Source organism: Hyperolius riggenbachi, chromosome 1 (assembly GCF_040937935.1).
Source record: "Hyperolius riggenbachi isolate aHypRig1 chromosome 1, aHypRig1.pri, whole genome shotgun sequence".
Classification (NCBI taxonomy): Eukaryota; Metazoa; Chordata; class Amphibia; order Anura; family Hyperoliidae; genus Hyperolius; species Hyperolius riggenbachi.
In genome coordinates, this window is record NC_090646.1 from 550189285 (window position 1) to 550212849 (window position 23565).

Sequence of the window (23565 nt, forward strand, 5' to 3'; positions counted from 1 at the left end):
GAGGGGTTAAAAGGGGAACATCATTGGTGGGAAAAGGTTCATAAGTTGCCCCTGCACCAAGTTTAGAATATTTTTGCCTGATTTTTGTCCTCTAAACCTAGGTGCATCTATGGTCTGGTGTGTCTTATGCTCCAAAATATACGGTAATAAAATCAGGCGTGGCATCACCCTTCCTACTGCTAGTCAGAGAGACAGGCTTTTCTCCTGGAGTTAACATGCAACACCAAAAGAAGTGCATATGCATATATTGTGCAGTTTCGTAATCCAAGGCCAATCAACTCTTTCTTTGGAGGAGTTACCATACCACTGTTTAAAACTAACTACAGTAATTAAATCAATATGCTATTAAAATAAATTGATGTTTATTGGAGAACTCCACAAACGGAGGGATTCAACTTCACTCCCTGCACATCTCAGGAACTCTCTGGCCATATTCTGAATACAGGTTTTCTGTAGGTTACCTTTGGACCACTCCATGCAGCCCATCTGATCATGGAGATCTGCACAGACATGCCAGTGATTTTTTTTCAATCACGATCTTTGATCTCCTTAGCCACACCAGAGGGAACACAAACCATTTTTGCCTGTCTAGCCCATAGTTCATTCCAGTCCCAGCAGCACTCTCCCTACCACATTGCAAAGCCAGGAATTATCATGAGTTTCCAAGCAGCCTTCCACATAATACTTAGGATCAATTTCCACTAGCTGCATTTCCATGGTGTTTGTTTTGGAAAATGCATCCCCATTCACTTGAACTGCGGCAAAATCTCAGTGGTTTTGAAAAATCACAGTAAAATCAAGTGCATTTTTTCAAACACTACGGAAAAGCAGCCAGTAGAAACTGGGCCTTTGTCAATCCCACTGCGAAAAGGAAATTGTAAGAGTAACCAGACTGGCAGTATTCAAAACAAAAATTGGTTGTTTCTGCAAACCTTTCAAAATGAATATAGTCTCAAAAACAAAAAACACTCAGAAACTGCAGTTAAACCACCACAACCATATAAACACATGAAGTTTGACCAAAACAATGATTACCCACCTGTGGTCTTCATTAGTGGCGATTAAGCTGGACACATTACGCAGTATTCCACCTCCACTCTCTATGATGGCCAGGGTGTTGGTCTGACTTCTGTAAGTTAATGTGCCCACCAGGAAAGCCAGTGCCCCATCCACAGAACATATGTCTGCTTTATTCTCTGTGCAGTGAGCAGACAGGTTCCACAAGGCACTTAGTACACTCTTCAACGTGGACTCCTGTAAATAAAAAAATGTATATATATTATCAGACATAGCCAAGTTCAGTAATAGCGTTGAATAAATCAACATTAAGTCTTTTAGTTATAAAAATAAAACTCCAGGAATTTATAAAATATTAAGGCCCAAGGTCGGTCCTACCCCTCACTCCTGAGGAGCATCAGAGGCTTCTTAAAATGAAACTTTGCCAATACCTAATTTCTGGTTCAAACTGTATAATCATGTGATAATGTCTTCTGTCAGCCACCGTACACCACTTCTTAGCACTGTGAAGTAGGCACTGCATCTAAGGTTTATGGCACATCACCATAGATGCTTATGGGATGGAATATTTCCCAGATGCCAGGCTGACAAATCTACACTTGCTGCCTGGAACCCCAGGAGAGACTGAGTCATTACACGATTTCTGAAGTTTGAGCCAAATAGAAGGCATATACAAAGTTTACTTTTAAAGCCACGGATATGCCCCACATAAGACTAGCTGCAGCTAGCAAATCACCGAGCTTGTTAAATGCAACAGATGCTCGATGTTTTCATAAGCTAATCCTTCTGTTTCCTGGGCAAAGCTTATAAGCATATATACATCTCTCATCATTACTTCCTACTTTAAATTAAGACTATTTTCAGCATTTATATGGTTCTCACTAATTTTTTTTGTAACGCTTTACAGAGTAATTCATGCCATGAACACAATACCTGAGCTTTCTCTATTATATGGTCTTCTATGACTAAAAATTGAGTTTTCCTTTACAACAACCACTTCCTAGGCATTTTGTTCCATTATGACCACAAAGATTTTGTCCCATGGTTTTACTGTTCTAGCTATCCTGAAAGTACAACCCGGTATTTAGGTTTTCCTAATTGTATGCAAGTTCACTGTGAAAAGACCATGATCATAGTTTAAAGATGTGATGTCATGAGTACATCACTTACTCCATTCATGGACCATGGCTGTTACAAGTACATGTATCCATTCCCTGCCCCCCCCCATTTTCCATGCTCTGGGACAGGAAGTGAGTAAAATCACCTTAAAGTTAAACTGAAGTGATTAAAAAAAAAAAGTCTGATGCTTGCCTATGGAGAAGGAAGGCTCTGGATCCTATTGAGCATTCCCTGTCCCCTCTTGGCTCCCTCTTTCCAGCATTTTCCCTCAGTTCCACAAATTCGACCAACTGGTCGAATACACCTTGAGGGCCCTCGGAGGGAGAACTTGTACCCCCGAAGACCACATGCGCACTACGGAGCAGCCCGTCCTTGGGAGCACTCGGGGACACAAGTGCTCCCGGAGGAGGTGTCACTTTACCCAGGGACAGTGCTGGAACAAGTGCACTGAGAGAGGACAGGGATGATTCTATAGGATACGGAGCCTTCCCTTTCCATATGTATCAGACAGAAGTTTGCCTTCTTAAATCAAAAGGGATTTGCGATTATTCAGCTTGAAGTGAGCATATGAGGTCTCCCATGATGCATCACTGCTGAATATGCAAATCATTGTTTTGCATAATATTTTAGTAAGAGGGCTTTTTGGTCCTTTGTAGCCCCTTACACACTCCTAGGAGATCTGGTTCACCATGAGCTTGCTGGCTAATCTTTAACAGGAACAAAGACTGTAATAAAAAGAAAATAGAATTCCTACGATGTCCCTTAAATAAATCTCGCTTCAGAGCTCATAGTTGGCAGGGGCACGTGTGCCCCTGCTAAACCGCCGCTATAGCGCCGCTAAACGGGGGTCCCTTCACCCCCCCACTGCGACACTTGGTCGCAGACTTGGTCGCTCCTGGAGGCAGGGCTAACGGTTGCAGCCCTGCCTCCAGTCACGTCTATCAGCGGCGCATCGCCGCCCCTCTCAGTGAAGGAAGACAGAGGGGCGGGGGAGAGGCGGAGATACGCGCTGACAGACGTGCGTGGGGCAGGGCTGCGGCGGTTAGCCCTGCCCCAACCAGGAAGCGCTCCCCCGCTGAAACGAGGGTATTTGGGGGATCAGGGACCCCCGTTAAGACGCGGGATAGCGGCGGTTTAGCAGGGGCACACATGCCCCTGCTATCTATGAGGTCTGAAGCAAGATTTATTCTCGCTTCAGACTCTATTTAAGTTCCCACAAGAAAGTGTTTTATTGCCTATGAAACGGATTAGATTGTGAGCCCATCAAAGGGACAGTTAAGTGACAGAGCTGATCTTTGTACAGCGCTGCACTAGATCGCAGCGCTATACATATGTTTTTTATATCCTTTTAAACCAGTTTAACATCCCTGCCAGCTCCGACCGCAGGCTGATCGCGGCGGCTCCCAGTGCCCCATGCAGGGAACGATCGCGCGTTCCCTGCTCATCTCCGCCTCCAAGACCAGGATCGGCGTTAGGTGGTCCTGGGGAGCCACTCTGCGGCCACCAATTGGCTGTAGGCAGTCGCAGAATAGTTAAGGCTAGCCTCACGAGGATAAAGATTACCACTGAATCCTAATGAGTTAACATCTCAGAAGATCATGACAATAGAATTTAGTGGACATCATCCCTTACAAACCGGTAGCATTCTGGACATTTCAGCAAAAAATCAATGTGGCCTCATCAATTATGCTTCTGGATTCGCTAATGATTTTACGAGAGAAACAGAACAGTAATTGCAACCATCATTAACACATTTAATAGCTTTTACCTTCTTCACGTCCAGTGCACATTCTGTTAATGCTTTCACACTTCCAACCTCCCGCAGTGTCTTCTTGCTGTTTACATCTGCTCTCCAGGACAGATTCCGAAGCACACTTGCAATGACCTACAGAACAAAAAACAAAACAAAAAATAAATCAGAATTTCTGGATAGATAAAATACTAGGTAATGTAGGTTTTTTTCCCCCTTGCGCCTAATGTGTTTTGTTTTGGGTGATTAACGCTGCCAAATGATAAGTGTTATGGGGAGTAAACTGCCAAATGATTTGTACGTTGACGAAATGGCAAATGAGGTGCATTTTGGGGAGGAAATGCTGGCAAATTTGTATTTTTTGGGGGAAGCACTGGTAAGTGTTGTGCATTTTGGAAACAACCAAATCCACTTGTTAGACCTTTTGATGTACACATTTTATCCCATTACTGGTACTGCAAGAACTCTACTGTAGCATGCCATCCATCATGTTGTTTTAAAAGCAATGGCCCATAACTGATGTAGTCTAAAAACAAATGTCCCATATATATGAGGTTAGACAGCACATGAATCTACACAATATTTTTCATATGGGCCAAGGAGGAGAAAAAAAAAAAAAAAAGGTACCTGTTGCAGATCTTCACTTTCTGATTTCAGCTGGGCTACAAGAGCTCGCATACAGCTCTTCATTGAACACAGGGTTGCCTGCAAAAACAACAGATGAGTATCAATTTTTAGGCTGTTTCTATGCATCCTGTGTAATACAGTGAGATACTGCCTGTGTTAACGGTTGCAGCAAAGCATACTCTCTATGTAATGTATGCTTCAATGTACATGCCGCACCATGCAATGCAACTTTTCCCCTATTTTTACTGGGAACGCAACTCCCTGCAGTGTATGGGCAGGCAACAGAAGATCTGTTTCATGGTGGATCTGCCCATACATCGCTAGTTGGCCTGAATGTTTTGATAGTCAAAAAAAAAAAAAAGTTGAAAAATAATTTTTAATAACAATCAAATTAACTTGAGAAGGTGGTGTTAAGTTATTTGCTAAATAGCATTTCTGTTTACTATCCGAAAAAAATTAGAGGACACTTGTAAGATTAAGATTTTTTTTTCCATTTTTTTTCCTTTAACTTACTTGGGGCTTCTACCACCCTGCCGTGCAGACACTTTACTATCCCAAAAAATGAAAGGACAACCTTAAGATTTTTTTTTAATTTTTTTTTTTTTTTACTTACTTGGGGCTTCCACTGCCCCGCCCTGCAGACATCCTGTGCCCGCGTCGGGACAAAACAATCCTCCCGGCCCCCACTGCGGCTCACTTTCATTTTCTCAGTCAGCAGGTCACTGCACCTGCGCAGGCCTGGCCGCGCGCACCCTTGCTCCCGCCCCGGGAGGGTCCTGCGTAGGTGCAGTACGAGATTTTCTCGTACTGCGCCTGCGCAGGAAGCTCCCACTGCCGTGAGCGGGAGTAAGGACACAGTGGTCATCGACTTGTGAGTCAGCGGTAACGAAAGTGACCTGCGGTAGGGGATCAGAGGATTGATGTGTCCCGGCACGGGCACAGGATGTCTGCAGGGGTAAGTAAGTTAAACACTTTTTTTTTCCCCTAAGACCTTACATATGTCCTTTAAAGAAACTGAAAAGGCTTTACTGAGGAGTAGCTATTGTGCACACATTCCTGTGCAGTAGATTAATCAATTACTAATATTTCACTGATTTGCATCTATTTCCAAGTAGTAATGCCTGGTGCCCACATCCCATTTTGATTGGCCAACGATTGGCCAATTTTACCACCTCCATGTAGTATGAGAGCTTACCTACACAATCAGCTTACCTACGGACTCCATTTTGCATTGATTTTATATGCAGTTTTGTTTGTTGGCAGGCTGTGTTTTTTTTTTTTTAATTTACGGTGGAATTAACCACTTAAAGGAAACCTTCTCTCCTCCCCCCCCCCCCCCCCCCAAAAAAAAAGAATTTCACTTACCTTGGGCTTCCACCAGCCACCTGCAGCCATCCTGTGTCCTCTCAGTCACTCACGGCTCCTCCAGTCCCCCGCAGCCAGCTGTTTTCGTTTTTGAGTCGGAGGGCCACCACACGTACCTTTGCACGAGTTCCCGCAGGTGAAGGACACTACCGCGGACGTCAACACATATCTTTGTACACGTTGCACCGATACATGTTGAAGTCCGCGATACACCAGTGGGAAGCGTGCAAAGGTACACGTGGCAGCCCGCCGACTCAGAGCCGGCAAAAACAAAACTAGCTGGTGGCTGGGGACCAGATATGCCGCGAGTGACTGCAAGGGCACAGGATGGCTGAAACTTTAGGTAAGGGCAGCTAAGTTAAACTTTTTTTTAGGTGGTGGTGGTGGTGGTGGTTGGGGGGGGGGGGGGGGGGGGTTCTTAGGTTTGCTTTAATCATACAGTAGACAGTAAAAAGTCAATACCTTGTTTGCCACATCTCCAAAAGTCAGATTTGTTAAAGCCATCCCAGCATATCGGCGAAGTGTAATACTATAGTGGTCATTAATAAGCCCATACATTTCACAATCTACTTGAAGAAGCTCTGCGATAGCCTGCAGTCCACCTGATAGAACACAAAAATTCAACATTACTACTGGAAGAAAAAACTCATTCTACCAATGATTCCGGACTCTATGATGTCTTACCGAGCTCATTCATAGCATGCCTGTGTTCTTCATCAAACGAGAGCTTCATTAGCACACAAACGGCAGGGCAGATCTGATGTTCAACTGGAGCTGGCACTGAAAACACAAAACGTCATCTTCTTACAACAGCACATTTACTGACAGAGTGTAAAGAACTATAACCCTAGAACAGTTTACAATGGTTAAATCAGATGAAAACGAATTACACTGCAAATCTACCCTTATAACAGCATTATTTCTGCTTACTGGGGTTCTTGTCCTGATCCATGCCTTGCTCGTGTGCCTCTTGCCATTCCCAGCATGTTTCACAATAAGCTCTGATCTGTTCCAAGAGGTGGAGGACTCTGATCTCTCTCCGTCCTCTCTTGTCATCAGGCTGGGAGTGGATGATGTTGTGAAGAGCAGCACTGGCACGAGCTCTGGCCTCTTTACTTCCTCGGGAGTTCCCCAGCAGTACAGAGTCCTTATCATTCCCATGGAGTAATTGGATGAGAAGAGGAAGACATCCAGACTGGCGCATAGCAATACAACTGTCCTGGGAGCTTGACATGGCTAGCAGTGTACGAGACATATCATCCTTATCATGAGTACCCAGCATAGAGAGAAGAGAATATACCATCTCCACCTGCAAACACATTACCAAGAAAGTCAGTAGGATTTCAACACACCTACAACTTACAGCTAAATGGTGACAGGATAAGTGTTCTTAGATAGAAAGTTAAACTGCTAAGTTCAAAGTAGTACATCCTAAATGGGAAAATTATCCATCCATCCATCAGCAATACAATATATAAAACCAAATACAAATTACTGTTAAAACATGAAGGGCTAGGATAGAAGCAGTGAGAATGATGCTAGTTTTCTGGCTATTTGCGTAAGAGTGTTGCTCACTAGACTCACTGGTCACCCATGCAGCAATCCATGACCAGCTATTGTTGTGACATCTGTGAACTTCAGAACATTTATGTGTAGAGCTGTTGAGGTGCAGCCAGTGTAGACTGCACAGAGCAGCGGGGAGAGATGTCAGACCATCAGATGTGCTTCTTCTGCACAACCTGCTGTCTCCTATCAGTCATGATATCAGTTATCCACATAAAGGTGGAGTCAGGTACCACCTACTGGATGAGATTGCTGTGTAAAATAGGAATCCTGAATTGTGCCCTTTATCATCTTGTATGCCAGTCAGGGCTGAGCTGTGAGGAAGACAAGAGAGAAGACTGCTTTGGATGCATTAGCAAGAATGCGTGTCCGGCTGGTAACATGAATGATGTGGTAACAATCCCACAATAGTGTTGGTGTTTGAATTTGGGTTGTTGAAATTCGGGAACCTGAATTCGCCTGTTACCACAGCTCAGCACCCAGACATGTGGGCAGGGTCAGAATCAGGTTATCAGACAAAGGGTCAAATCACAACATAGCTAGTTTATCAGTATTGTACATCCGGAAAGTATTCACTCCGCATCACCTTTTCCACATTTTATGTTACAGCTTTATTCAAAATGGATTAAATTCATTTTTTCCCTCAGAATTCTATTCTACACACCCCATACCGACAATGTTAAAAAGACTACTTGAGGTTTTGGCAAATTTATTCAAAATAAATAAAATTGAGAAAACATTACAGTATTGACAGCCTTTGCCATGAAGCTCAGAATGTAGCTCATCTCTGGAAAGATCTTAAAATGGCTGTGCACAGACGCTTAACATCCAACCTGATGGAGATTGAGTGGTGCTGCAAAGAGGAATGGGCGGAACTGGCCAAAGACAGGTGTGCCAAGCTTGTGGCATCATATTCAAAAAGACTTAGGGCTTTAATTGCTGCCAAAGGTGCAGCAATAAAGTGCTGAGCAAAGGTTGTGAATACTTGTGTACATGTGACTTCTCAGTTTATTTTTAATAAATTTTCCAAAACCTCAAGTAAACCTTTTTCTTGGCGTCATTATGGGGTGTTTTGTGTAGAATTCTGAGGAAAAAAATTAATTAAATCCATTTTGAAGTAAGGCTGCAACATAACAAAATGTGGAAAAACCGATGTGCTGTGAATACTTTCCCGGGTGCACTTTATATTAGTTCCCAGCTTTTACTGTACATACTGATGACAACCTACTAGCATTTCAAAATAGGGCTAAAATAATAAATGTAAAAATATTGCAGACTCGAAAGTAATTTTGATCACAAGTATGAATACACAAATTATTTAACTATGAAATACTGTACTTGTGATTGTTGTTTTATAAATATACAGCTTATTTGGAGTTCTGAAAGTCTACAGCACTGGGTAAGAAGATTGAGCGCTTTAATCCACTCAAATAAATAGTTATCTCTGCATACCTCAAAATTAATGATAATCAACATAATAAATGATGCTAGCAGAAACCACATAGATTACGTAATGGCGACAGATTTGCAAAATAGTTTATTTTAGAGCTGGCCTCTGATATAGACCTCTGCTTAGCAAGACAATTTCCAGCACAGTTCTCTACTTTCTAAAAGCACTAGGTCAGTGTTTAATACAGATTCTCAAATTCCCTTACAGCGCCATTCCAAACATAGCACAAGGTAAAACAATACGTCATTGAGAGGGAGGGCTCCTCATGATCGATCTGCAGCCCTTTTCCTGGAATTTGAGGACCAGACAGGAATGCACAAGTGAAATGAGTCAAAGTAGTAATTTTTGGTCTATTTTGGGCAATGTAATCTGAGAAGCACTGAATCTAAGTATGTGGTTTGACACAATTCTGAAAAAATATAAACATTTCACAATAAATAAATGCAGATTATAAAGGCCTGTTGTGCAAACACAGTTTTCCAGTGCTTAAACACCCTACAACCGTTCTACTGAAAATTCCCTATTCATGCAAAAACACCAGCATACACAAGAGCAATTACAGTGGTGTGAAAAACTATTTGCCCCCTTCCGGATTTCTTATTATTTTGCATGTATGTCACACTTAAATGTTTCTGCTCATCAAAAACCGTTAACTATTAGTCAAAGATAACATAATTGAACACAAAATGCAGTTTTAAAATGATGGTTTTTATTATTTAGTGAGAAAAAAAACTCCAAATCTACATGGCCCTGTGTGAAAAAGTGATTGCCCCCCTTGTTCAAAAATAACTTAACTGTGGTTTATCACACCTGAGTTCAATTTCTGTAGTCACCCCCAGGCCTGATTACTGCCACACCTGTTTCAATCAAGAAATCACGTAAATAGGAGCTATCTGACACAGAGAAGTAGACCAAAAGCACCTCAAAAGCTAGACATCATGCCAATTCAGGAACAAATGAGAACAAAAGTACTCAGGAAGGGGGCAAATAGTTTTTCACACCACTGTATTTGGTATACGGTTTAGGTTAACCAAGTAAAAACATCAGGCAGTATATGAGGACCACGAGGGAAGTGGGGGGGAAGGTGGGGGATATTTCAAAACTCTTAAATTTGGCCGAAAACCTAGTGTTTTTCCAGAATGTCTGAAAACCACTTGCATTAAATAGGCCTAAAGGCACATTGTAATGCAACACACATAAACCAATACAACCAGGTTTCTTAAATGCAGTAGAAAACCTGCTTTGCCATTGTGCAGTACAATACAGCCACATGTAAGAATCCAAAAGGTGCAGCTAACATTTCTTACGTTTTTGGCCACACTTTCATATTTGCATTGTGTAGTAACCACACAAGTGTTTGTGTTTTAAATGCCTCAGTTACACACATTACAGAAATATTTATTTACCTTGGTGCCCAGGTGACTAGTCAGTCTTCGAGGAACGGAGTAACTACTGTTAGAGCTCATAACACTGGCAGTCTCATGATCCACTCGCACTGTTCCCTGTAAAGATACAGTCAGATTATGTGAATAGGATGCACTTCCTGAAGCACAAAATCACTAAAAACTTCTCTCAAAAATATAATCACCTGTTAAATGATCACTAGATATATTACATCACGCTGTGGGCAACATAGGACATGTAATGTAAAAATGCACACACATGCACAGGGCACATTTATACACTAGGGGGAACAGTGATGGGGGATTTGTCACATTTGTCCCAATATTGTTCACAGTTACAGCCATGCACACCGTATCAACAACGATGGCCAGACATCTTGCAGCATATCCGATTGATACATGCAACCAATTTCGGCCCAAAATTGGTTGCATCGTCAACCGGGCACTCTCTTGGAGGCACCAATTTTCATAATTATCGAATCGGATTATCAATCGGCTGCCAAGTCTAATAGTGTGTGGCTACCTTCAATTTTCACCAAAACTGTAAGGAGAGCTAATGCATGAGATAGAAAAAATGAACTAAAGGCCCATACACACGGGGCTAACTGATGCTGCCCATTGGGGATCGGGACCCAATCCCTCAGGCAACATTGCTGGGCCAGATTATACAGATGCGTGCCATCTTTACAGCTGAAGACACGTTCTGTTGCTATAAGGGGAAGTGGAGGGACAGCGGAGTGTGCACACGTGACATCACGCAATGGGCGAGGTGAGTGGTGCGGACAAAGCAATCGCCCGTCACTTCGCTGGGTTGATTGCTAGCCGGGGACTGCTGTACACATGCCAGATTATTGGCTTAGGCAGTCGTTATTGGCCGCTTCAGTCTTGCATGTGTATGCAGCTTAAGCCAAATAAGGAGCGATAAATCATGAGTTAAGTTACACAGATATAAATCATGATTTAAGTTACATAGGAGAGATAAATCCTGCGTTAAGTCAGTCAGTTCTCACTTGAGCTGAGAATGGACATTTTTGTCCGTTCTTAGCTCGTCACAAAACTGTCAGGGAGTAGCTCCTATTTTATACATAGGAGCTGTTCCCACGTCAGCCTCTAACTAATCTACTGGATCTGCTGTGGAAAGCAGGCCGCACTTCTGAGCAGTCCGCGATAATCCCGAAAGAGAAGAAGCATTCCGCATATAGTCTATGGAGGTCACGCATCTGCCCTGGGCTACAGCCGGATCACAGCGAGTGGTCAGCTCCCACTGGCTGCATGTAATTTGGCGCAAGTGGGAACCAAGCCTTAAGGAGAGATAAATTGTGAGTTAAGTGGGGATAATTTTGAGTTTAGTAAATCTACCCCATAGACAGGAATGTCAAACAAACATTTCCATACTCTTTCTGAAACTTTTCTAAAAAGCAGCTAAAACTAGTATAAATATACACAGTACTTGTATATGAGTGACTATTATTTAACCAGTTATAATGTTAAGTGAAAGTGGACAGTGAACTTATTTTTTTATTTTTTTTACTTAGGCAAAAAGCAGATGTAAAATGCTAGCAATAGAGTTTCCACTAGTCTGTAAACAAGAACAGATCAACAAGGCAAACACCATCATTTTAGATACTTGGTGAGATGACAGTATTGACAAAAAGGTAACTTGAAGAACCACAGCTTTCCAAAGACTAATACTGTGTAATCCATTCTATAAAACATAAGAAGTGCTTCACCTGACAGGAAACCTGTGAGTGTTGCCCACACAAAATGGAGGATGCTCATTTGCCACTTAGCAGGACAGCATAAAATATTCACTACTCCAGAAACCCAGAAGCATACGGGCTCAGTCTCAGGGGTATATCAGGATTACAGCTCGATCCATTAAGTCATCCAGTGATTAACCTTCTCCACCCCTCTAGCACTCATAGAATAGGATATTCCCCAGATGTCCCATGAAAGATCCAAGTACCAGCCAAGAAGCCATCTGGCCCCAAACATTATCAAATTAGCATTTCCCAAGCAAAACTGTATCATTCACAAACATTTTGTCTTCCCAAACATGTCTGCTGTAGCTCTAGTCTACAGCATCTGATACATGTAATGGGATCCTAACACTTTAAAACCTTGGCGGGAAGAGGTGTGCAGTAACATATCAGCACCATGCACGTTACTGGGGTTCAGACATGTGTTGCTATGGTAATACGATACACACTCTGCATACCACGTTACCATAGTAAAGCTCACAAAACACGTTTACCTCCGTCAACACTGGTAAAACTGCTGTGCGCATCAGGCCCTATGTTACTATGAGTTTCACCACTCAATTTTTTCATGACTTTTTTTTTTTTTTTATTTTGCTTGTTAAGTGCAGAAAAATTACCCTAAGGCTGCATTCATTCACAGTGGCACATTGCGGAGCTGCATCTAAAGTCTTATAACGCAGCTTACTGCACTGCAATGCTAATCCTATGGGACGTACACAGTGCGACGTTAAAGTCGCGTTGAAAAATGTTGTGTTTTGGTAACTCACTGCCTGCAGTGCGTTACCTATTAACGCAGACATGTTGCGACTTTAACGTCGCATTAAAACGCAACGTCCCACTGTGAATATGCCCTAAAGCTCAGATGAGAAATAAGGAAAAAAACAAAGAGAAAATTCAACATAAGCTTTGTGAATCAACCCCATTGCTTCTATGCAGTGTCTGATGTCCCTGCATATCACACACTGGGCTTGATCCACGAAACCGTGATAACTCATATCACGCCAGTTTTCACACGCATTTTCTCATGCAATCGCAGCGCAAAGGCGACAATGCGTGCAAAAACGGCCGTGATAGGAGTTATCGTGGTTTAGTGAATGAAGCCCACTATGCGAACCATCGTGTACCACTCTGCACTGTGCATAGTGTGAAGGAGGCCTAAGGCAGCACTGGCAAGTAAACACAAGAACCCTCTCTCACAATTGTTGACAGTTTGCACAGGAAGCATATCAGTAGGTCTCACCAGTTAATGCAGGTACAATACTGATAGTGTTCCTCTCTGTACTGCTGTATGTGTTGAGCGCTTGCACTTGTGTGCAAAGTGTAGGAGCACAGGAAAATCACACACACCGCAATCATAGTGCTATGTCATTTTCTGGGGATCCAGCAATTTTACTGAACTTTTTCACCCTCCTCTGGTGCAAATAAATGCAATCACACCATGAAACCGTAGTATGTGATAATCGTGTCTTGAGATGTGTAGTGAGCACAGATAAAGCCATAGTCGCATCGCAGTGCGTTTGTAATTTGCAGTGGAAAACAGCTGTAACTAGCATGAACATTAAAGACATTGGTGACTGTCTACTCTACCCAGACAGAAATTCATTATCTAATTAAATTAAACTCCCAGTGATCTGACATTAGTGCTGAAGCTAGACAGACAGTGAGGTAAGTGTGTGTGTTTCACATCCTTGTGAGTTCTACCACTTCCTTCCTGAAAGATGGAAAACAAAACAAACAATAACATCTCCAAAAAGCCCATAAATTATTTACTAAAAACTTCTGCTAAGTTTCCCTGTTATTTGCAGCGTCCCGTTCATTGGAGCAGCTCTCCAAATACGAGTGCATTTCCTGGGTTAAGGAACACGGAAGATTAAGATTTTGTTAGTGCTGGTGCAATTCATAGATTTTGTTATTGCTGGTGCAATTCATAGACATTCTAGGATTGCATACTTTTTGTTTTTTAAATATAAACTTTGTGAAGCAGCCTGTGTTTGTATAGTAGTGGACAGAACCATGCCTTCCTGCTATCATTCTGCTAATAAGCTAAGCCTGAGTGGACCTGCACAAAGCATAGCCAGGCATCTGGCATGGTCCTCAGAAGCCATATGGTCTCTGCTGTCACAGGCACATCTCCTGCAAGCAACACCACTCAAAACATACACCTCATTTACACTTTCTGTCCCACTGCACACATTTTACATTCAAATGATCCCATTATTTTAAAGGGATGAATGATGTAACTAATAACACTACTGCTGTTTTACAAGAAATGAGAACATTTAAGGAGGAACTACTGTGTTAGCAAACAGTGAAATGCACAGCTATTCTTATAATAAACCTTATACTGCACAGAAACACATCACTGTGCACATTACAGCTGTTGATTTTTTTTTTCCTAAGCAAGCTGAGAATGGGCAGTTTCTGCTTGTTTATACTAAATTGATTAGCAAAATCCAAATATAGGAAAATGCAGCATTTGTATATTTTCCAGTAAGCAGACTTTCACAAATGTTCCTCAATAGAAGTTTGTACAGTAATGTTGGCACACACACTGCAACCAATCGTTCAATGGCATTTTCAGCTTAGTAAAACTAAGCTTTGCAATCAAATGCAATCCTTTTATTAGATGCCATCAAAATACAGATCCAAATGAAATTAATCATTGTTCTTTTGCGATCATGTTTTAAAAAAAAAGGTATGCTTTAAAATCCATAAGCGTGTTGCCAGCATAAGCTTGCCTCATAGCTGTGTGCTCTGCTGTCCACAACACTAGCAGTGCTGTCCACAAGGCAAGCAATAGGGTATGCCAGCCACAACCTGTCTGTCACATGGCTACCCTGCTTTAGCTTCCTTTTCTTCCACTAAATCCCCCCCCCCCCCCCCCCCCTAAGCTGCAACTAGAATCTGAATACTGCCACAGAATCTAATGCACAAGGCACTGCCTGTAAGCACAAATGACTGTTAAGCATCTTGTGTATGAATCAAGGCTACTGTAGGTGGCTCAACAAATTACCGTAAACTTATAAAATAATACATCAACTTGGCCTAAACAATGTATAAAAAAATAAATAAGAAATAAAATCAGACTGTACATTTTCTTTCACCTGCCCATTTCCAGCAGTGCTGCAGGTGGCGAGGTCTGCGCATCCTTGTGCATCAAGAGGCTTCTCTGCATCCCTGCTGCCAGTATCGTGCTTGCTCTGCGGTGCCCTCTGTTAATTCAATAGTAAACACGAGTTACAGGAAGAAAGAGACAAAGCAACATTCACAACTCGCATCCTCTGCAGTGAGTGCATCATCGTAAATCCCCACAACAAACTGGGTAACATCCTAGAGGTAGCAGACCAAGGATTAGTAGTCCAGACTGTCCTCTTAGGCGTGATGCTGTGATAAAAAGGAAGTCTGTCGGATAGGGATTACAGCCTTAGAAGACAAAGGATGTGCTGTAAGACATGGGAAGCCATCCTCCACCAGCTGAGCTCTAGCACAGGAATACGGAGCTCGCTCTGAAGAACTGTCTCTGCTGCTGCTGCTGCAGTGTCACATGACCTCATACATCTTTCAAGGCCACCACTGTTCAGCACAGGCAGCAGTGCTGGGTAATTGTTTGCTAGATACCCCAGAAGACAGCCAGGACAAATTCAATTATAAACATGACTGCGCTAATTTTATTTCACATGATCAGTGGCCTCTCCTGCCGGTCATTTTCTAGACATTTATCCAAAGCAGTTCTTCAAGTTCAAACAGAGACAAGGAGAAAATATAAATAATGCACGGCATTACAAGGACCGTGTTACACTGTTTGAAAAGTCCTTAGTCCTATAAATGTTTAAAGGTAGTGGCCCACACCTGTAATCAAATACCCTCAGCATGGCTGGAGGGGAACCGGGCATACAAAAAATAATACCCATTACAGGCTATGGAGTTATAATGTGTCAGTCTCGAATAGGGATATGTGAACACTGCGTAGGAAGCAGGCAGCTGGGTGTTATATGTGGGCATACACTAAGAGCCTGTTCACACTGGCCTTAAAACTGGTCCGCTTAGTAGACTATAATGGACCTGATCCTAGCAGATGTAAACTGATCCCATGTTAATCAACAGGATCCGTTTACATTGCTTCATTGGAAATGATCAGAAGTTTTGGGAGGGAGTGATTTTTCCGGATGACTAGATCACAGATCAAAAACTGATGCCCAATAATAACAAAAAAATGTTCTGTTTCTCTCAACAGCATGCTCCAGATAGCTGGTACATATCCTCTAGAGTACATCAGACTTCTGTTAGACTACCACCTCCCCCCCCAAACTCCATACTGGTGCAAGAGATCCTAATTAATCCCCCCCCCCCCATCTGGTTAAACCCCTCCTCAAGTTGTACCAATCGCACGAGGTGACTAGAGTACAATCCCGGACCGCTCCACTCACTATCAGCTTGAGCTGATTATTACTTCCATCTACAACTTTTACATGGTCCCTTCTCTAGTTTTTCTTTTCTTAATATTTGGAACACAGAAATTCTATGCAATGTTACCTCATTGTTACTGTGCTTTAAGAGGTCTACGTTAACCCCAATGTTGTCAATTCCTTTGTTAAAAGAAAATCTCAATAAAATTCTTGAAACATAAAAATGTTCTGTTTCATGGATCAGATTTTGACTGCTCTGTGTGAACCGGCCCTAAGAAACACTGGTTCTAGAATGAGAAGGCTGGCTGTGTCCATGGTCCTGAAATGATGCAATATGGGCGATTATTTTCAGGCGAAAGGAAATTGATCACGTAATTACCTTCTAATTTAAGAAGTCAGCACTATACACTGCTTTAGGAACCTACACTTAATGCGTTAGTATGCATTTTTTCCATAGCAGTGCCTTGTGAAAAAGCTTTCAGTTAAAACGAGTATAGTGGGAACTGAGCCATAGGAAACCATGGACATTACATTGAAAATGTTTTCTTTCAGTTATAACAGAGCAACTGACATTGTAAAAGGGCTCTTAAAAGCCTACCAGAGCTGAACGAAATTATAAATAACGATACCCGCAGCTTCCTCCTGCAGCATAAGCCCGTCTGAATCCCACGCCCTCCTTCTGCGGTCTCCCTGTTCAGCCATGATCAGCCCCGGGAATAGGCTCAGCCGCGTCCAGTCCGGGTGTTCTGTGCATGCGCGGACCTCCCAGTCCATAATGGACTTTCAGTCCATTAAACTCTGTATTTTTGGGTCACGATAACTAACCCAGCTACTCCCCAACTCGTATCTCTTTCAAACACCAATGTGAACGAGTCCTGGAAAGTGTCTGTACACGTTGCGATACTTCACACTAGATTTACAGAGAAACTGCAGTTTCAATGTATGGAAGGTTCGGTATCCAGTTGCGTCAAATCAAAACAGCCTGTTCTGATCGGTTCAGACAGTTTAGTGTCTGCTCCAATTGTTTTTATTGTCTGGTTCACATTTGGAGTGGTTACGTTTCCACCATTAGTCAATATAGGAAACGCACCCACTATCTGAAAAAAAATATCCAACAGGTCGCGGCTTTGCTTTGAGTTTAATGCAACGTGTACTATGGATTCATTAAGTGGAAGCACAAGCCATCTTTAACATTGGTTCCCCTGACAGGTCCGTTGCTGCGTTTTTGTTTTAAGTGGCAACTGAGCCTAATTGACGTGTTGGGAATATTTTTTTCCCCAACGCGGATATTAGCAAATCTTAATGCAGATCTCTAGTTACTCCTGTCCCTTGAAAGTCAGATAGGCCATTTCAGTTAATGATCTACAACCTTTCAAAAATAGAATACAATTGTATATTCTACCTTTCTACATTTTTATCAGCCTAGCTCAGAAATACTAAATAATACCTGAACATCCTGTAGGACATAAATCTTCAAATCCAAGTAACAAAGCTACCAAAAACATCATTCATCTGCTGCTTCTTTGGCACATAGAATTCTTGGCCACTACATGTCGCTACAGGGCTTTGGCCCTAATAGCAAACATTTAAGAAAAGATTGGAGCCTGGCCTAACCCTGCAGAGAAAACAAACCTCTTCAGTGTTGCTATGCTGAAATGTAATTGCACAAACATGCTCTAAACATAAAGCCTAGGGATGAGCCAGCTTTTCACAAGAAACCAATCTGGCAGAAAAAGACCTCAATTCACTAAGGGCAGTTCTGTAAAATAATTTGGGTAGGTAAAATACAGCATTCAGTATTTTACGTTTTTTTCTTTACAAATTTCCAAATTTCCTAAGATTTTCCACTTGTGGTAGAGGTTCGGTAATATACTTAAAAACATGTTTCAATCCATTAAGCCCTGCTCAGTAAGTCTCACTTACCAGCTGTGGAGCAGGTCAGGTAGGAAGCTGCGAGTCTTCCCACAACTGGTGTGCACAAGTTTTTTTTTCTGTGCAGTGCGGGACGCATCCCTTTAGACATGCATACAGTCACTAGGGGGAGCTCTTCTGTGTAATAGTATATAGATATGCACATCTAAAGGGATACAGAAAAACCTTTTTAAATGTCTTCTCCTGCTCGGCCGTTCTTAAATCCCGCCCTCCAGAGTTTCGGATCAAATGGATCAAGTGGGCAGCACGGTGGCTTAGTGGTTAGCGCTCTCGCCTTGCATCGCTGTGTCCCCGGTTCGAATCCCAGCCATGTCAACATCTGCAAGGAGTTTGTATGTACTCCCCGTGTCTGCGTGGGTTTCCTCCGGGCACTCAGATTTCCTTCCACACCCCAAAAACATACAGATAAGTTAATTAGCTCCCCCCCCTAAAATTGTCCCTAGACTAATACATACACTATACAAGATAGACATTTGCTTATGGTAGGGACTAGATTGTGAGCTCCTTCGAGGGACAGTTAGTTATAAGACTATATATACTCTGTACAGCGCTGAAGAAGATGTCAGCGCTATATAAATACTAAATAATAATAATAATAATAATAATAATAAATGGGATGAGAGGCAGGGCTGTGTGGCTCTCCCTATTGACTGTCTGGTTATTCCTATTGGCTGTCTGCTACACCTGTCAATGTTACCGCATGTGGATTGTAAGTTACCAGCTGGTCAGCACTTAAGGTAAATGCCGAACACTTTTACTTGATTTACAGAATGCTTTTAAGGATACCCAGTACTAAACCTGTACTGAGTAGGGGGGCATAATCAAATACTCACCACGCCCCCCATTTCCCTCCATCCCCCGCCACTCTTCTCTGTTCCATCCCTTTGTTCTGGACGACTTCAGCGACTCCAAACCTGGACATACTGTTCCCCCCGTGTCTTCAATCAGTGCTCACGCCAGGACATAGCAGTGAGCGCATGCCTGTCACGTCACTACGCGGCCACAGAGGAGCAGAACGCACATGCGCGGCGCATTATGTCCGGGTTTGGAGTTGTCGAAGTCACCCAGGACAACGGATTGGACCAGGGAAGAGCGGCGGGGGGAGATATTGTAAGATCTATAATAATATCTCCATCTTGCATCCTCAATTGTGTACTCAGCTTGGCTTCTTGCGTTGTCACATGGTGTCTCTCCCCGAGACTAGCTTAATCAAGAGAAGAGCAGAGGTGTGGTGAGGGACATAGTGGCTGCTAGGGGTTGGAAGAAGCCCTGGGTAAGTAAATGTCATTTTTTGGGGGAGCTGCCTGGACATTCCCTTTAACCACTTAACGACCGCCCCCAGCCGATGGGCGGCGGCAAAGACCGGTCCCAAACGACCGCAATACGCCCATCGGCGGGGGCGGCTGCGGGAGTGGCTATGCGGCGATCGCGTCATTCGTGACGCGATCAGCCGCCGGGGACTGGCTCCGCCCCCCGTTCGCCGTAACCCGCCGGCCGTTCGGAAGCGCCGGCGGGTTACTGGCATCCGGATCGCCGCTGCAACAGTGTATAATAGGCTTTGTAATGTATACAAAGCCTATTATACTGGCTGCCTCCTGCCCTGGTGGTCCCAGTGTCCGAGGGACCACCAGGGCAGGCTGCAGCCACCCTAGTCTGCACCCAAGCACACTGATTTCCCCCCCCCTGCCCCCTGATCGCCCACAGCACCCCTCAGACCCCCCCCTGCCCACCCCCCAGACCACTGTTTGCACCCAGTCACCCCCCTAATCACCCATCAATCACTCCCTGTCACTATCTGTCAACGCTATTTTTTTTTTAAGTCCCTAATCTGCCCCCTACTCCCTCCTGATCACCCCCCCACCCCTCAGATTCTCCCCAGACCCCCCCCCCAGACCCCCCCCCCCGTGTACTGTATGCATCTATCCCCCCTGATCACCTGTCGATCACCTGTCAATCACCTGTCAATCACCTGTCAATCACCCGTCAATCACCCCCTGTCACTGCCACCCATCAATCAGCCCCTGATCTGCCCCTTGCGGGCAATCTGATCACCCCCCCACACCAATAGATCGCCCGCAGATCCGACATCAGATCACCTCCCAAATCCATTGTTTACATCTATTCTCTCCTCTAAACACCCACTAATTACCCATCAATAACCCCCATCACCACCTGTCACTGTTACCCATCAGATTAGACCCTAATCTGCCCCTTGCGGGCACCCAATCACCTGCCCACACGCTCAGATTGCCCTCAGACCCCCCCCCCTTATCAATTCGCCCGTGCAATATTTACATCTGTTCTCCCCTGTAATAACCCACTGATTACCTGTCAATCACCCATCAATCACCCCCTGTCACTGCCACCCATCAATCACCCCCTGTCACTGCCACCCATCAATCAGCCCCTAACCTGCCCCTTGCGGGCAATCTGATCACCCACCCACACCAATAGATCGCCCGCAGATCCGACATCAGATCACCTCCCAAATCCATTGTTTACATCTATTCTCTCCTCTAAACACCCACTAATTACCCATCAATCACCCCCTATCACCACCTGTCACTGTTACCCATCAGATTAGACCCTAATCTGCCCCTTGCGGGCACCCAATCACCTGCCCACACGCTCAGATTGCCCTCAGACCCCCCCCCCCTTATCAATTCGCCCGTGCAATATTTACATCTGTTCTCCCCTGTAATAACCCACTGATTACCTGTCAATCACCCATCAATCACCCCCTGTCACTGCCACCCATCAATCACCCCCTGTCACTGCCACCCATCAATCAGCCCCTAACCTGCCCCTTGCGGGCAATCTGATCACCCACCCACACCAATAGATCGCCCGCAGATCCGACATCAGATCACCTCCCAAATCCATTGTTTACATCTATTCTCTCCTCTAAACACCCACTAATTACCCATCAATCACCCCCATCACCACCTGTCACTGTTACCCATCAGATTAGACCCTAATCTGCCCCTTGCGGGCACCCAATCACCCGCCCACACCTCAGAACGCCCTCAGACCCCAGCCCTGATCACCTCGCCAGTGCATTGCTTGCATCTATTTCCCCCCTCTAATCACACCTTGAGACACCCATCAATCACCTCCTGTCACCCCCTAGCACACCTACCCATCAGATCAGGCCCTAATTTGCCCCGTGTGGGCTCCTGATCACTCGGCCAAACCCTCAGATCCCCCTCAGACCCCCTTCCGATCACCTCCCCAGTGCATTGATTGCATCTATTTTCCCCTCTAACCGCCCCCTGAGACACCCATCAATCACCTCCTGTCACCCCCCTAGCACTCCTATCCATCAGATCAGGCCCAATACATCCTGTCATCTAAGAGGCCACCCTGCTTATGACCGGTTCCACAAAATTTGCCCCCTCATAGACCACCTGTCATCAAAATTTGCAGATGCTTATACCCCTGAACAGTCATTTTGAGAAATTTGGTTTCCAGACTACTCACAGTTTTGGGCCCGTAAAATGCCAGGGCAGTATAGGAACCCCACAAGTGACCCCATTTTAGAAAGAAGACACCCCAAGGTATTCTGTTAGGTGTATGATGAGTTCATAGAATATTTTATTTTTTGTCAAAAGTTAGCGGAAATTGGATTGTTATTGTTTTTTTCACAAAGTGTCATTTTTCACTAACTTGTGAGAAAAAATAAAATCTTCTATGAACTCACCATACCCCTAACGGAATACCTTGGGGTGTCTTCTTTCTAAAATGGGGTCACTTGTGGGGTTCCTATACTGCCCTGGCATTTTAGGGGCCCTAAACCGTGAGGAGTAGTCTAGAAAACAAATGCCTCAAAATGACCTGTGAATAGGACGTTGGGCCCCTTAGCGCACCTAGGCTGCAAAAAAGTGTCACACATGTGGTATCGCCATACTCAGGAGAAGTAGTATAATGTGTTTTGTGGTGTATTTTTACACATACCCATGCTGGGTGGGAGAAATCTCTCTGTAAATGGACAATTGTGTGTAAAACAAATAAAAAAATGTGTCATTTACAGAGATATTTCTCCCACCCAGCATGGTTATATGTAAAAATACACCACAAAACACATTATACTACTTCTTCTGAGTACGGCGATACCACATGTGTGACACTTTTTTGCAGCCTAACTGTGCTAAGGGGCCCAAAGTCCAATGAGTACCTTTAGGATTTCACAGGTCATTTTGAGACATTTGGGTTCAAGACTACTCCTCACGGTTTAGGGCCCCTAAAATGCCAGGGCAGTATAGGAACCCCACAAGTGACCCCATTTTAGAAAGAAGACACCCCAAGGTATTCTTTTAGGTGTATGATGAGTTCATAGAAGATTTTATTTTTTGTCACAAGTTAGCGGAAATTGATATGTATTGTTTTTTTTTTCACAAAGTGTCATTTTCCGCTAACTTGTGACAAAAAAAAAATCTTCTATGAACTCACCATACTCCTAACAGAATACCTTGGGGTGTCTTCTTTCTAAAATGGGGTCACTTGTGGGGTTCCTATACTGCCCTGGCATTTTAGGGGCCCTAAACCGTGAGGAGTAGTCTAGAATCCAAATGCCTCAAAATGACCTGTGAATAGGACGTTAGGCCCCTTAGCGCACCTAGGTTGCAAAAAAGTGTCACACATGTGGTATCGCCGTACTCAGAAGAAGTAGTATAATGTGTTTTGGGGTGTATTTTTATACATACCCATGCTGGGTGGGAGAAATCTCTCTGTAAATGGACAATTGTGTGTAAAAAAAATCAAATAATTGTCATTTACAGAGATATTTCTCCCACCCAGCATGGGTATGTGTAAAAATACACCCCAAAACACATTATACTACTTCTCCTGAGTACGGCGGTACCACATGTGTGGCACTTTTTTGCACCCTAAGTGCGCTAAGGGGCCCAAAGTCCAATGAGTACCTTTAGGATTTCACAGGTCATTTTGCCACATTTGGTTTCAAGACTACTCCTCACGGTTTAGGGCCCCTAAAATGCCAGGGCAGTATAGGAACCCCACAAATGACTCCATTTTAGAAAGAAGACACCCCAAGGTATTCCGTTAGGAGAATGGCGAGTTCATAGAAGATTTTATTTTTTGTCACAAGTTAGCGGAAAATGACACTTTGTGAAAAAAAACAATTAAAATCAATTTCCGCTAACTTGTGACAAAA

The 23565-nt window shown here is 43.6% G+C and overlaps 1 protein-coding gene across 6 annotated transcripts in view; it reads right to left on the minus strand.

Annotated features, from left to right (window-relative positions):
* APC (APC regulator of WNT signaling pathway) overlaps positions 1-23565 on the minus strand; it is a 148591-nt gene that overhangs the window by 13996 nt on the left and 111030 nt on the right. For 5 of the 6 annotated variants that reach the window (XM_068247335.1, XM_068247323.1, XM_068247317.1 and 2 more), the window contains 8 exons: positions 15147-15266; positions 10298-10393; positions 6809-7187; positions 6563-6658; positions 6341-6480; positions 4514-4591; positions 3905-4021; positions 1040-1254 (listed from right to left, as the gene is read on the minus strand). In XM_068247335.1, coding sequence (XP_068103436.1) covers positions 1040-1254; positions 3905-4021; positions 4514-4591; positions 6341-6480; positions 6563-6658; positions 6809-7187; positions 10298-10393; positions 15147-15266 — 1241 coding nt within the window. The remainder of the gene's footprint in view (positions 1-1039; positions 1255-3904; positions 4022-4513; positions 4592-6340; positions 6481-6562; positions 6659-6808; positions 7188-10297; positions 10394-15146; positions 15267-23565) is intronic. The other variant, XM_068247331.1, reaches the window with a different exon arrangement.